Source organism: Micromesistius poutassou (genome assembly GCF_964030765.1).
Source record: "Micromesistius poutassou genome assembly, chromosome: 20".
Lineage (NCBI taxonomy): Eukaryota > Metazoa > Chordata > Actinopteri > Gadiformes > Gadidae > Micromesistius > Micromesistius poutassou.
The window spans coordinates 4796826-4811723 of record NC_140290.1 but is presented as its reverse complement, the minus strand read 5'-3'; the positions used below and the strand labels follow the sequence as shown (position 1 = coordinate 4811723).

The window sequence follows — 14898 nt, the reverse complement described above, 5'->3', positions numbered from 1 at the left end:
TGTGTGTGTGTGTGTGTGTGTGTGTGTGTGTGTGTGTGTGTGTGTGTGTGTGGGTGCGTGCATGCCTGCGTGCACGTGTGTGTGACAGTACCTTTCTCTGTTAGACATGGGCTTCATGAGGTGGGGGTACAGTTTGCTGCTGTCACCCGACTCCTCCTCCTGCAGACGGGGATAGATCCGTTAACGACTTGGCCAGGAGCAGCAATGAGACATGGATCAGGGCTTTCGTTTAAACATTCACATACATACATGGAGGTCCCAACATGGGACAGCAACGGTTCGTATGTTTGCATTGTAATTGAAACTCTCTGGAAACACTAATTGAGGGGACTCAAGCAGAGGACAGGATGCTGTCTCGCTCTGTTATCCAGACTGTTATCCGCTGAGAGAAGCCCAGGTGGAGCGCTCTGCACGTCATTCAAAGTTGCCATTTGAGAGCGCTGGCAGCGCACTCAGAGCCCCTGTGAGACAAGGAGAAGTGCGTGGCCTAGATACACGGCACACCTAAATTCAAACGGAGAGGAGCATGAAGCAGCTCCACATTGTCCAGGTATCCATTACATGGAGGATAGGCCGTGTCCGTGTGGCAATTAATTAAACAGTGTACGCACAACAACTCTGGTTGTTTTAATCTGGGATGGACTTTGTTATTTTTTCCATGTCATCAAGTCCCCTGTTTTGTTTACTTCAATTCTAATGATAAAATGATTCGCAAACATTCCTTTTTTTTTGTCGCCTGTGAGGTTTTGAACCAGCAGCAAACTTGCTTCTCTTCATTTCTCTGCGGCTCCCGCTGTGTCCGACTTACTCGTTTTTTAAGCTGGTGTTTGGACTTGCGTTTCTCCTTCAGGCGACCCAGACGTCGGGTCCCGCCCGCTTTCCCAGGGAGGCCGTTGATCCGCTGGCTCTTCCCGCCAATGATTCCCCGGCAGCTCTCCGAGCCGCATTCACACGCTTGCTGCCAGGGCAAACGGTAAATAACCAAATTAAAAAGTTTGTTAGAAAATACAAAAAGTTAAACGACTCAAAGGTACTAAAAGAGGTACTTGCTGTGTTTCGAGAAAGTGCTTGTTTCTATTTCGGATCAAGATATAAAAATATAATAATAATTCTTGGCTGCTCCACAGACCAAACAGGCAGTTTTGCCTTGATTTATTTTGAGTATTATTCAAAATATTATTCTGGTAACTCAATGATGGGCATGTGCTATTATTAAATATTTCCTCAATTATGCATTTAGATACATATCTATCATACATACAAAATAATAATAATATCTAGATCAATTATATATATATATATTATTTGTATAGACATTTTATTCATCTTTTATACATTAGTTTTCATTGATTGATTGAATACAAATAGTTGCACCACTAGATGACCTGGGAATGAGCATGAGCTCGTGGGCGGTGATCCTACCTGTTCTTCTGTGTTGAAGGAGTGAAAGTTGTAGTCGTAGGTGAGCTCTGTGCCGCTGCCCATATCCTTGAGAGCGAAGAGGCCGATCCTGTACACGCCGTTCACAGACCTGAAACCAATAGCGCATCAGTATCACAATAATAGTCAACAAAACAGCTGCATTTCTGCTATTGGGTGTGTAAGTGTGTCTGTGTGTGTGTGTGTGTGTGTTGGGGATGGGGGGGGGGGATTCAAGCAAGCGCAGTAGTAGTAGTAAGAGAACTACACACCAGCAGCAAACTCCAAAGATTCTCCACCACCACTTTGACACACTACACATTGACTTGAACACTCAATACACCCCGCTGGTGTGTGCCAAAACACTTGCTTTGCATCTTGTCTGAACGGTAGCCATATTCAAATGACATGTTTCAAAAGAACAAATCAATTCTTTCATTTCATCGAAGAAAGAAACTGCTGCCGCAGCAACCTCCGTTACCACAGTCCCCGCTCCTCCCCGGGACTGAGTTTCCGTCGTTCCCTTCAAGAACACAGGATACAGAACCGGAGCCCTGTGTCGCATATGCCATGATAATTCATTCCTTCTACATGCTTGTAAAAAAGAACAAAGGCGAAACAGCTGCTTCAGCACTTTGTCTGTGGGAGCCACACAGCTGGATGTCAGACCGCCCGCCTACCTGCAGAATCTCCCTCTTTCTCTCTCCTTTGCAGGAAGGACGAGTCGGCACGCATTGTGCTCGAAAGCTTCTAGCCATGGACGATTTGTTTTTGTCTGAGCCAGCCACCCCTGACGTGAATGTGAACGTACGCGCTGGCAAACAAGACACACACACACACACACACACACACAGTGTTCTGTGTTGACACTTGTCTTCAGAGAACAGGCAGCAGACAGGGACATTTGGGTCACCATGGTTTGTCAGCTGTCTGAAGACCTTGGTTTTTTCTATTTTCTTTCTTTTTGGTTCTGATTTGGTTCTGCAAGTTTCTCAAATCATTTCAGAGCAAACATCCTCCAGCCCCCTCAAGGCGAATAGTTTTGAGTAGCAGGCTTGTAGGCTTAGGTGGTAGAGGCTGCTAAACTGGATGTCCGAGAGCGGGGAAACCATGCTAACCCTACGGGGGAAACTACAGAAGGTGGTTTAGCGCGGCAACAAGGCCTCTCTAAACCAGTTATCACAGCTAGACTCTGGGAGAGTGGATTGCCTGATCTCATTAGGGTCCCACTGCACGACCAAACTAGATCTGCCAGAGAAAGGCCAACAAAAACAGTTGCTTTTGCGCACGATAAAAGGGAGCTGTTTAACTACATAGTTGTTTTAACCGCAGATTTTATTTGCAGTGGTTTGAGTTTTGATTGATCGAATTTGGTTGCTTCGTGTACTGTGGTGTATGAACTGCACTGTAGTGCATTGTCAACATGAGAGGGGCAGGCTTGAGAAGGTTCCCAAACTGAACTAAGAAAAGCAAACTCCTGGTACCACAGCAACTGTTTCTAAGAGCCATCAAAAACAAAACAAAAAGCTGCAGGCATCAGGATGTTATTTAAAGGGGCTGTCAGAACCATCACAACACTTCATAAGAATCATTTTCTATCTCTATTTTCAGTGCCTAACCCCCACCACCTCAGTGCTAATTCAGGAGGAAGACCTGAGACCTACATAGATCTGAATCGACTGCTCTATGCTGGTAATAGTAGAAATAGTCATGTTTCATCAAATTAGTTGTTTTTCATAAATTATACCAAACCTTGTCTGCATACAGCTTCTTCTGAAATGCTTTCTCCATTTAGATTGAACTAATTAATCCGGCAAAGTATGACAACGTTGAGCCTTGGTTACTAACAACAAACAAATGTATAAATATTTCATATGTAGAGTGTGTGTGTGTGTGTGTGTTTGTTAATGTGTATGTGTGTGTGTGTGTGTGTGTGTGTGTGTGTGTTTGTTTAGTTGTGTGTGTGTGTGTGTGTGTGTGTTTACAATAGCCAGACCAATTGCGTCAACGTGACACTCACCACTTCTGCATCTCACAGTTGGGTTCGCAGCTGTGGTTGATGAAGCGGGCCTCGTTGCCCATGCGGTAGCTGTCAATCACCATGCCGCTGTCCAGGTTGAGACAGTACTGTCCGCTGTGTGCAAAGTACTGCTCCATCATGCGGCTCCTGAGATCCCCCCACAGAGGAGAAGAACAGGGATGTTAAACTGGGTCCCCTGGGAGGGAAGCTATTTCCACCATATAAAATAGCTCAAGAAGACGCGGAACTGGTTTATGTACTACACAACCTGCGCATTCCTTTAATGAACCGGTTCCATCACAATTAGGTTCTCTTTCCTACTTGCATTGCATTGACCAAACGAGAGTCTCAGGTTTTCAGACATTTTTGCATATAAGTGGTTGGTTAGCACGCAAAGGTGCCACTGACTGTCAGCTCGGTCTCCTCCTCCGCCCTCACCTGAACTCGTGCTCACTGACCACCTCCCCGAGGTACTCGATGATGAACTGCCCCGAGCGGAGGGCCTCCTTGGTGCGGATGCCCCAGCCCTTGCCCTCGGCGCGGAAGCGCTCCAGGCACTGGACCCACTCGTGCCTCTGGATGTGCTGGTTGTCGCACTGCTCCCGGCACGGGCAGATGCTGGGCGAGCACTCGGCGAAGCTCATCCTGGGGAGACGGGGGAACGGGAACGCCTTGAGTTTGGGGGGTGGGGACATTGGTGTGGATGCGCGGTTCTTGCGCTCTTCAGGGGCTGAGGTTCAACACCTCAGAGGTGCTCAACACTCGACTGATTGGCATATGAAACGTTCATGAGGGTTGTGAGACGGTATTTTTGGTTAAGTGCTGGCTCGCGCAGTTCACGCACAGCCACTACAAATGAAGTATGTTCCGCCACTAGATGGCAGAAGAAAAGGGCTCCACTGTGCTCCAAAGGACTCCGGTGAACTAGCATATAGGTGTGTTCCAGCATCCTCCCTTATCAGGTTTCTGCAGCGCTTGTTGTTCTACAACAACAGCAGTCAGCAAGCTAATGCCCACCAGAGTTAGAATTCAGCACATTTATAAATGTGCTCTTTGACATGTTACAAATATACCAACATGACATATGGGGTGTTGGAATATAATATTTAAACACTGGGAAGGAAGGATCAGACTGCAGTAAGCTTGTGGCTCTGGTTTGTGTGAGCAGAACACAGTGTAGACAAGATATAGCTGCGTGGCGCGGTCTGGTTTCACTGATCCGGCTCGTCAGTATTGGGGCATTTTCAGCCTGTATGCAGAATAATGCAGCATGCAATCTGACCCAATGGTGAGCACTCTGAACATGATGATTATATAGAAATTGGCATGATTTCCATTGATATCAGTTACACGGATGAATCTCAATTCAGTTCACACTTCACAAATCAGCAATTATATCCTACCCAAAAAGTGGTGGCAAAAAAAAAAAAACATGAGCATGTGATTCACTTCACAAGAGCGCTGTTCATCTCTCAGCGTTTCAAGGCTCAGGTTGCACCTGGCACTCGATACATTCTTCAGGGGACTGATTTTGTATTGTACTCTGGGGTAACGGAGACGTCAGGCCCCCGTCTCGCTGTTGAAATGTAGCCTGGGTGGTATTCTGACCGCTGTAATACCTGTTTAAGCAGTCGTCAAGGCAGGCCTTTTCAGTGGGGTCGTCCGGAGATCTGCAGTTGCACGTGGTCACCTCGTACCCAGAGAGGGGCTTCACATCCACGTAGACGTCTAGAACACAGAGCAATGAGTGAGGCGGGTCAAGATCTTTGGTGACGATTGTCCAACCTGATGCTAATGCTCTCTGTTTGGATAGAATGATTAGATAGTCTGATAGGATGGAGAAAGGGTAATTGACTACGAGGAAGGAAATTCCCAACACACCATTGTGGGAATCACAGGTGTCATTTGAGACGCTGGCTACTCACTTGATCTGATCTTTTTATAAAGAGGGACGTCAGGCCTCTTGTAAAGCTGGAATACAAGTTACAGAACATGTGGTGAGCACAAAGGGAAAAGCAGGGAAAACGCCTCTACAAATACATTTTGAATGGCTTGACAAGACTCATCACCTGGTCGTGTTTCCACAGCCACAAGATGTCATAAGGCAACTGGAAATCAATGCGCTTCTGTCTTAAGTACTTGCCTAAAGAAAAGCAAACAAGAAGAGGTGAAACGAGCGCCAACGCAAACCATGTATGAGAGGAAGAAGAAATATTGGCAGAAGACATTTGACATGATGTTTTAGAATACAACTTCTGCAGTATGTATGCATACTCGTCTGTGTTTGCAGTTTATAAGATATACTTTGTTCTGTAGTAGTGTTAGGTGACGTATGCTTTTCTACAAGTATGTGTAAGTCTGTGTTCCCTGAATTTGACTGCATGCCATCATATTTATGCATTTCTCTTCATACTGCAGAAATGGCCTTATTTGGTCAAGTAAGACAAATAATCCATAACAGGGTAACGTAACACATTTCTAGACATACCAACGTGAATTGGAGCGGGGAACAGGCCATGCTCATGTTCCCCAGGAATATACTCCAGCTTCTCTTTTTTCAGCTGCAGAAGCTGGCTCCGGGGGCTATTGCACAAAAAGTCATACAGTCATTACAACAACGACCACAGAAGGTTAAATTTGGTATGATTTGTATCATTCTGTATTAAACATGTGTGACTTGTAGTTTTCTCAGAGCGGTAGAACTCTTTCATTGACACTCACTCGTCAGACTTATAAACATCAGAGTAAAGCCCCGCCTTCTGGAACTTTTTCTTTGGAGGTCTGGCAGGCCTCTTCTCCCGTTGGCTGGTTAAAGGCATGGGCGGAGCCTGTTCCCTGGAGACGTTGCCTGGGCGTTCCGGGGAGCAGTTGCCATCTGGCTTGCTTTCCAGTGAGCTAAAATTAGAACCATGACTTGGTCTCTAATGTACATATATATATATTTATACTTTTCTTACATTAGTCCTTGTAAAATGTGTTATCTTTAAGTTACTCGACATGGGAAATCTTACATGACAAATATAGTGTCTTAGTGTCCTTGCAATAAAAAGTTAGCTTACCCCCGAAAAAGGTGGAGGTCTTCCGGTGTGATCCAGCCTCTTCCTCCCCCGGGTGCAGGCCTTGCGACCAGGCCGCCCACGTTCTCCACTCTGCCTGCAGAACCCTCCGCGGCCTCTACTGCTTCCCCGTCCTCTTCCTCCTCTCCCTCCTCCCCTTCCACGTCCTCCTCCTCCTCCCCCTCTACCTCCCCAACCTCCTCCTCCTCCTCCTCCTCCTCCTCCTCCTCACCCCCGTCTCTCTCCCAGTGTTTCCTCTTCGGCCCCTTCCTGCGTTGTCCCTGGACCACCAGCTCGATGGCGTCCGTCACCGTGTCCCCCTCCCACCCTCTGGGCAGGTGCCCTCCCCCTACCCTCTCCCTCTCCCCCGCCCGCTGCCGACTCTGGGTCGCCTCGGACAGCGGCACCGCCGGCGTGGGCGGAGGCGGCGGCGTGGGAGGGGACGGGGGCGAGGGCGGCGGCGACGGCAGTGGGTACTTCCTGGGGCGCCCGGGGCCGCGCTTCTTCACCACGTTGTTCCCCGTGCGCGCCTGCCTCTGCAGCTTCTTGGCGCGCAGGATCTTGTTGACGTGGTGGAGGCTGTGTTTGGGGGCGCTGCCGGCGGGGTGCGGGTGGCCGTGGCCGTGGTGGTGGTGGTGGTGTGCCATGTGGGACTGCGGCGGGTCCATGCAGTAGTCGCGGCAGGGCGAGAGGCGCGTCGAGGCGGCGGCGGTGGTGGCGTGCGGGTGGAACAGAGGGGGCTGATGGGTCTGGCCAGCGGAGGAGCCTTGATAAGAGAGACACAAAGGAGACGGACGGAGGCTCTCATAATTAGTGACAAGGAAAGTAGCTGAGTAACTTTGAAGTGAATCAGTAGCTAGCCAATTCCACATGCAGTCGTTTATAGACGATTGTGGTTGTCCCTCATGATGTTTACCACTACACCACTACCTTCCAGCAACGGTTGTCAGACACCGACCATCTGCTCTTCACACTAGGATCCCCTCCCAAAAAAAGACGAATTAAGATAATTAAGCAATTTAAAACAAAGGGATGCCATGCCACGGTGTATTTATGTGACCACAGGTAGTCTGATCTGACGGACACACTGGGACGCAGATAGCAGCTGTTAAGCTGTCGCGCTGGCATCATTCCAACGCGTTGCACACTTTGCGTCCAGCTCTGGCATAATTGCCCAATTGCAGTGCCAGCGGGGACCATTCCGCACCCATTAGGTGTATCAGCTCCTAATAATAGGGCTGCATGGTAGCAGGTCTTCCACTGTGACGGAGTACCATGCCACGAGTACTTCTTGCTTTATTAATCGCCACGTCCTTTATTTAACTATTCTTCCTCCCCCCTCCCGCCCCCCTTGTCTGTCCCTCTCCTGCACTCTGTCTCTCCTTGCATCTCTCATCCTGGCTTTTCCCTTCTCGTTCTTGTCCGGCCATTCATTAATCGCCACCATGGCAATGATCTGCTTTAATAACTCAACACCGAGTTCCTTGCAAGACACTGGGTCTATGTGCACCCTCAGTCTCTGCCTCTTTCTCTTCCCCAACTCCTGCCCACTTTGGTCACAGCACATCGCTACTTTGACTTCACAAGACCCCCCATCAAACATCCTTCCCGTCCATCCACATCCCTTTTGTCAATCTCATTTAAAAACTAAACTGCAATGTTTTTTGACCCGCGCCATTCTTGCCACACCGTCTTCTGTCCTCGCTTGCTTGATGCTTGTCCTCTCTGTCCTTCACGTCTCGAGACCCCGGTTTACATTTTATGGCGTGCCTTGTTAACCATTTCACTGCTTCTTGCCCGGCGTCAAGCTCAATCCCCACCCTGTCATCCATTAGCTTTTTGTGGTTTCAATTCCATCAGCCCCCCCCCCCCCCCCCCCCCATGCCCGCAAGTCGCTCTGTAAGTACTCAGGAGGGCACTACCTTTCGACCGGCCTGTTTGTTTAATAATTTGCTTGTTGAACACGGCTCATTTAAAGCAAGCTTCCTCAATACTGTCTGCGGTTTCCCCTTTTCTTTTATTTCCACTCAGCCTTTATCCAGTGCTCTCTCCTCGACCACATCCTCCTCATCATTTACCCCTTCTCCTCCTCCCTCCACCACCTCTCTCCATCACCCTCTTCCGTCTCCTCCCCTCCGCGTCTCCTAATTTGGTCCACAATGTGTCCCTCCCAGCGCTGATCTCTCATCTAGGATTTACTGCGCCTGGGTCTGAGCTGCTGTCTCACACTGAAACAAAAATTCTATCCCGATACCCAGCCAACATCAACATCCCACACGCAGTCACACACACACACACACACACACACACACACACACACACACACACACACACACACACACACACACACACACACACACACACACACACACACACACACGCACACACACACACACTGCCTTAGTACTCTACAGCAGGGCGGATTAGGCCCGGCGGCGACGACGACGTTTGTTGGCGGAGACATGAGACTAAGCCCCTTACCGGGTGCTTCTGATCTAAGTGTCTACCAAATATAGCCCCGCCGGCACAACACACTCCTCCCCTGGCCTCGCTGTCAAAACTATGGCCCTTGTTGAAACGCAATATCCACTGTGGCCGGTGAAGCACACACTGCGGCGGCAGCCACCGCAGAGACTGCATAGAGGAGTTGAAGCTCTTATGAAGGGCAGGCCCTGCCAAGCCCTTAATCACCAATAAGGGCTACCAAATGTCAAGGCCAGTACATGGATTGCAGTTAATGTTGTTCTGCGCCTCCGTACTTTTGTGGGGCTGCTTCTACTTTAGGCGTACTTCTTGTGGTATTTTCCAGCCTGCCCAGACTGAAGCGACGGTTATTAATGCCCGAGAGACAAAGGAGGGAACTTGATTGAAACAAATTGATTCCATGGTCAACCGTGGAACACGCAGCCCTCCCCGTCTCTCGTCTGGCCACTCCAGACAGTTTCAAGTAGGCTGAGCATGCTGAGCGACAGCGAGCAAACATGGCCAGAGTGCTCACTTTAGGTCTGCCATTCAGGGGATTCTCAGAGGGTTATTGGGGCCGTTCTCTCAGTGAAACCCCTGCTACCATGAATTATTAGCACTGTCTATCCACCTCATTCGGCCTCCTGCCATTAAACCTTAAAATCATATTCTTTCACTGTGAGGTACATTTTTTTTTTGTATTTGCACATACAATAACCTTCAACTGATGTCCTTCATCATTTAGGCCAGAAAAAGATTTCCGTGCAAATTGATTAATCAGAATCAAACGCGACAGTACTACAGTATTCACTGAGGATTTACTGACTCTACTACCAAGCCTCCCAAGAACAAATTAATACAAGAGGAAATGCCTTCCAGCCTCGTACTGCACTTATTTCTGGTGGCTAAAAATAAAGAAAAAGCTTTTTCTGTCCTATCCACAAAGCGAGCAGACACAGCTGTATCTCATCCATCAGTTCCTCTATATGCGCTGCACTGTGGCAGGCCCGCTTCAAACCGCTGCCCTGTCGTAACTCAAAACCCAGGTGTGGCTGACTCACCCGTCTCCCTCCTCTCCGCCGAGGTCGAGCGGTCCTTCCTCTGCGGCCGCTCCAGGAGGGCGAAGCCGGGGCCCTCTGGGCCCCCTGCCTCGAACCTCCTGCTCCGGCCCGCCGCCTTCAGGGTGTTCCGTGTCAGGGCTGACGCAAACAGGTTGGTGTGGCCCGGGGGGTCCGGGCCCCCGGTGTCCGCCTCCTCCGTGGGCGTGAGGGGCTCCTCGTCCTCGTCGTCCTCGTCGTCCTCGCTGTCCGAGCAGCCCGGCGGGTCTTCGGGCCGACCGTCCGAGAAGGGCCCCCGGCCGGACGCCGCTAAGGCCGCCTGGTTCCGCGAGAGCTTCCCGTAGTCGGCCTCGCCGCCGCCCACCCTGAACCAGGAGTCGGGGGCGCGGGGCTGTCCCCGCGGGACTCCGCCCCCGCCGCCCAGCGCCAGCCTGGAGGGCCCCAGGCAGGACGCCGTGCTCTCCTTGCGCTTGTACTTCTCGGCCGAGGATGCGGAGGAGGTGGACGAGGGCGAGTTGGCCGAGGCGGCCGGCGTCGTCGTCGCCGCCGCCGCCGCCGTCGTCTGCTTGCCGGCGCCGCCCGCCGCCGCTCCCGGCTCCCGTCCGAAGCGGCATCGCTGCAGGGGCTCTGCTAGTCCGGCGGCCCCGCCGGCCCTCAGCTCTGCCCTCCCAGAGGCTCCGCCCTCCGGTAGGCCCACGCCGGCCCGGGTCGCCGCCGTGCCCCGGACCGCCGCCTCCTCGTCGTCGTCCTGGCCGGCGCGCTCGCGGTGCTTGTGGCGGTGCTTGTGTTTGTGGTGCCAGTTGAAGGAGAGCTCGGAGGACATGGGCGGGTACAGCACCGGCGAGCGGCCCCCGCCGTGGAACTCCTGCCGCAGCAGCTTGTGCTTCTTCTTGTGGAACTTGGAGGGGTTGAGCAGCAGGTGAGACGGGTGGTGGTGGTGCATGTAGGAGGCGGGGGGCGGGGGCGGGGGGAACGACGAGGAGTGGTGGGAGTGGTGGGACGGCCCCGCGTGGGAGGACTGGTGGTGGGGGTGCGGGTACAGGGCGCTGGCCGGCGGGTAGCCCCGGTAGTAGCCCAGGCCCAGGGGCCCCGAGGAGTAGGGCATGCCGTAGGAGGGGTGGTAGAACCCCCCGCTGGACAGAGGGAAGCCCAGGCCCGGCACGTAGGGGACGTCCGACATGGCCTCCCGGAGCTTGGGCGGGCGCCCGCGCTTCTTCTTCAGGTCCGGCTTGCGGACGTAGTGCAGCGGGTCGCAGTTGTACGCGGGGTGCGGCGAGTAGTAGCCGCTGAAGTTGATCCTGAAGATGGTGGGCAGCAGGTCCCGGGAGAGATAGTGGTGCGGTGGGGGGCCGCCGGAGCCTCCCAGGCCCCCGGGGGCCCTGGCTCCTACCGCCCCCGGCGCCCTGCCCGCCCCGGCGTGCGGGCCCATCCCGGCTCCCGGCCGGTGGCCGGCGCCGCGGTGCGCGATGCGGATCTCGCTCAGCCGCACCACGATCTCGTCCAGCTCCGCCAGGAAGTCGGGGTCCTGGCGCCGCGAGCGCAGGTGCAGGTACTTCTTCTTGCGCTTCCTCTTCTGCCTCTTCAGCTTGTCGTAGCCCGGGCAGCCGTGGCTCCGCCTTTTACACTTGTGCTTGTGCTTCTCCTTGTGTCCCAGCAGGGCAGAGGCAGAGACCGGGGCGGCCGGGTGGGGCCGCCGCGGGTCAGGGGGTGACCTGGCCCCGAGCGGGGAGGGGGTGGGGGAGGGGTGCTCCAGCATCACCGCCGAGGAATGCCGCCGGCGGCCCCTGGCGCTGAGTCCGAGGCCCCCCGGTGCCAGCGCCGAGCTCATCACCCCGGGCATCAGCAGGCCGGCCCCGCCCCCCAGTCCGGCGGTTATCCCTGGGGCCACGCCCACCAGACAGCCCGCCTTCTCCCCCCGGTCAGAGGTGCTGTTGTTGTCCGTCCCTATGCCGCTGTCGCTGGGCACCGTCTCCTCGCTGTGGGACTCGCTGACCGGCGAGGGCGTGGCCTCCTTCAGCTCGCTGAGCGGGGCTGGCGACGTGGGATGCAGTGGCCGGGGCGGGGACAGCTTGTGGTAGTTGTAGTGCTGCCGGAAATGGGGGTGGTGGTGGTGCTGCTGCTGGTGGAACCCGCGGCACAACGACTTCTTCTGGGCCGCCGCCAAGGCCGCCGCCGCAGAGGAGCCATGGATGCGGGGGTTGGGCGCCGAGAAGGTGGGCGGGGCGAAGGGGAACGAGTGGTGGCCGTGGTGGTGGGCGTGATGCGTCTGGTAGTGCGGGTGGGCGGCAAAGTGCACCGAGCCCGGCTCCACAAAGCCGCCGCCGTCGCTGGCCGGGCTGTGGCCCCCGCTGGACTGAGAGAGCGAGGGGGAGGGGAACACCTCTGACGAGGAGAGCTGGTGGTGCTGCTGGGACTGGTGGTGGTGGTGGTGGTGGTGATGGAGAGGGGAGGTGATGCTGGGAGACTCGGAGGGCGGACTGGAGTCCTTGGAGCCGCCGGAGAGTTTGGGTTTGCGGCCTCGCCTCTTGCCCATGTATATCGTCCCCTTTTTGCTGACGTTGATTTGCGGCGCCAGCTTGCCCCCGAACGAGGCCGCGAGCGAGGTCAGCGACTGTTTGGCGGCGACCGCGGAACCTGCCGCCATGCTGCCGGGGCCTCTGGAGGTCTCCTCCGGCCCGGGGCCCAACAGAATCTGGCTGAGGATGCGCTTCCTCTTCACGCTCTTCATCTTGTTGATTTTTCCTATGATTGTCCTCATGATGAGCTGCCCGTTGCCTTTGGTGTGGAACACCCCTCCGTCCCCAGCCTCCGGAGCCAGCGTTGGGGGTTGACCTTCGGGGGGTAGGGTAGGGGGCAGGCGCTTGGGACGACCCCGTTTCCTGGGCATGGGTTTGGGAGGGTTGAGGTCGACCTCCGGGTGAAGGACCGGAGGGTCCTGCTCTTCTTTGGACTTGAGCAACGACGAGTAGACCTTGGAGGGGGCCAGCTTGTTTGGAGGGCGCCCACGCAGTGGAGCGTCCAGACGTGGCATTTTAGACTTGGGCCTCCCCCGTTTCCTCGGCTGGGGCGGGAATAGGTGCGACATTGAATTTTGTGGCACGGGATTTGGTCTGATCTTATTGGGGTTAGGCGGCCTGCCGACGGGCCTTTTCACTGGCGGGGGCGTTTCCATGTTCATAGACAGAGGCAGGGGCCCGTCCTGGCCTTCCCGGGCCTTGTTGATGATACGCGTCCAACGGGGTTTCCGGCCCCTTCGCTTTTTCAGGGGCTTGCTGTCCTGCTCTGCGGGGGAATCGGGGGAGGAGTCTCGCGAGTCGTGCCTGAGCGGTAGCGGGGAGCCGTCCCTTTCGTCAGACTCCGGGTGCGGAGCCCCCCTGTGTCTCGTCAGCTCGGCGGGGCTCCCCGTGCGGAGGGGCCGGCCGGCGTCCCGGTTGGGGCTGCGCTTGCTGGGGCTGGTGCTGCTCCCCCGGTCCATCCGCAGCGACTGACTCCCAGAGCACCGGTCCTTCCCCTCCGCCCGGCCCAGGCCTAACAGAGGGGGGCACTTGGTTAGGTCTCTGGGGCGCTCCTGCCGGTCGTGCTCTCTCTCCCGGTTGCCGCTCTCCTCTTGCCGGCCGGGGCTGTCCCGTAGATGGTGTCCCTGTGTGGCGCCGGGGCCGCTGTGCTGGCCCGACGCGTCCCCCGTCCTCTCCTCCGGAGAGGCGGCGTGGGGCGACGAGGACGACAAGGCGAGCCGCGACGGCGAAGGCGCGCTGTGCGGCGAGCAGTGAGAGAGGCGGGACTGCTGCGGTTTCACCGGGTTCCCGCCGGCTGTTTCGTGTTTTGGGTTGCCCGGGCGACCGTTGCCGTGGGAGAGCGCGGGGCTGCTGCTGCGGCTGCTGTTGCTGCTGTTGCCGCTGCTGCTGCTGCTGCTACCGCCGCCGGTGCCGCTCGACTTCCCGTTGCCGTCGGCGTCCTCCTTCCTGGGCGGCGCCGAGGTCGAGGACTTGCCCTCGCCGAGGCTGTCTTTGTTCCGAGAGCCGTAGGGCCGGCCGGGCGGTCGCGACACGGGCGGGGGCGGCGCCAGGTGGACCACCCGGGAGTACGTGTTCCGGTTGGCCATGGCCCGGTCCCGCTGTTTGGCGGTCGGGGCCATGAAGCCCGACGTCGGGGGCGCCGGCGAGGGGGCGATCTTGGTAGGCTTGGTGGGTTTGGGGGTCTTTGACGGTGGGCAGGTGGCTATGAGTTGGGCTAACTTCTCAGTGACAGTGGGGGCTCCCCAACATGGAAGGCCCCTGTCCTTGTCCCTCTGGTTCTCAGTGCTGTAAGTGTACTGAGCGGGTTTGACACCTTGGAAACTGGCCTCTTTCGAGGCTGGTGTGGTCATAGACGGTGCGGAGGAGGGGGATGTGAGTGGGTTGGTCTGTGGAGTAGGGGTCCTCTTCCCAGAGTGTGATGGGTGATGTGTTTTGCTGTCTGATGAAGAGCGATGCAGATTGAGGGGTCTCTCGGGCATGGGGCTGGCGGCTTTCCCGTCTGGCTTGGCGTTGGACTTGCAGGCCATCTTTGGTAGTCCCTGTTCAAAGAGAAAAATATATATTTGTAAGTATATAAATGTAATTCAATTTTTTTTTTTTTTTACATTTATTAACTGATGGTTAAACTGCAAATTATAATTATTGAATTTTGTGAAAACAAAATGAATCAATAAAAAAATAAGAATAAGAATCTGAAAAGTAATTTGATCAATTTTCAATATCTGTAATCATATCTACAAATGCACATCTAAATTCCAGCACTATTACAACTAAGTTCAAGCATCTTCACAACCCGTCTCCAGCAGAATTACAACAGACATGTCTGGCCCTCAGACGGGGACGAGCCTGTCCATCGTAAACGCCAA

General features: G+C 54.6%; 1 protein-coding gene across 3 annotated transcripts in view; it reads right to left on the bottom strand.

The window, feature by feature from the left end:
* ash1l (ash1 (absent, small, or homeotic)-like) overlaps positions 1 to 14898 on the bottom strand; it is a 34213-nt gene that overhangs the window by 13340 nt on the left and 5975 nt on the right. For all 3 annotated transcript variants that reach the window (XM_084484386.1, XM_084484388.1, XM_084484387.1), the window contains 12 exons: positions 10020 to 14571; positions 6499 to 7261; positions 6161 to 6334; positions 5928 to 6022; positions 5509 to 5582; positions 5365 to 5410; positions 5059 to 5167; positions 3878 to 4084; positions 3440 to 3586; positions 1423 to 1531; positions 809 to 958; positions 92 to 159 (listed from right to left, as the gene is read on the bottom strand). In XM_084484386.1, coding sequence (XP_084340512.1) covers positions 92 to 159; positions 809 to 958; positions 1423 to 1531; positions 3440 to 3586; positions 3878 to 4084; positions 5059 to 5167; positions 5365 to 5410; positions 5509 to 5582; positions 5928 to 6022; positions 6161 to 6334; positions 6499 to 7261; positions 10020 to 14571 — 6494 coding nt within the window. The remainder of the gene's footprint in view (positions 1 to 91; positions 160 to 808; positions 959 to 1422; positions 1532 to 3439; positions 3587 to 3877; positions 4085 to 5058; positions 5168 to 5364; positions 5411 to 5508; positions 5583 to 5927; positions 6023 to 6160; positions 6335 to 6498; positions 7262 to 10019; positions 14572 to 14898) is intronic.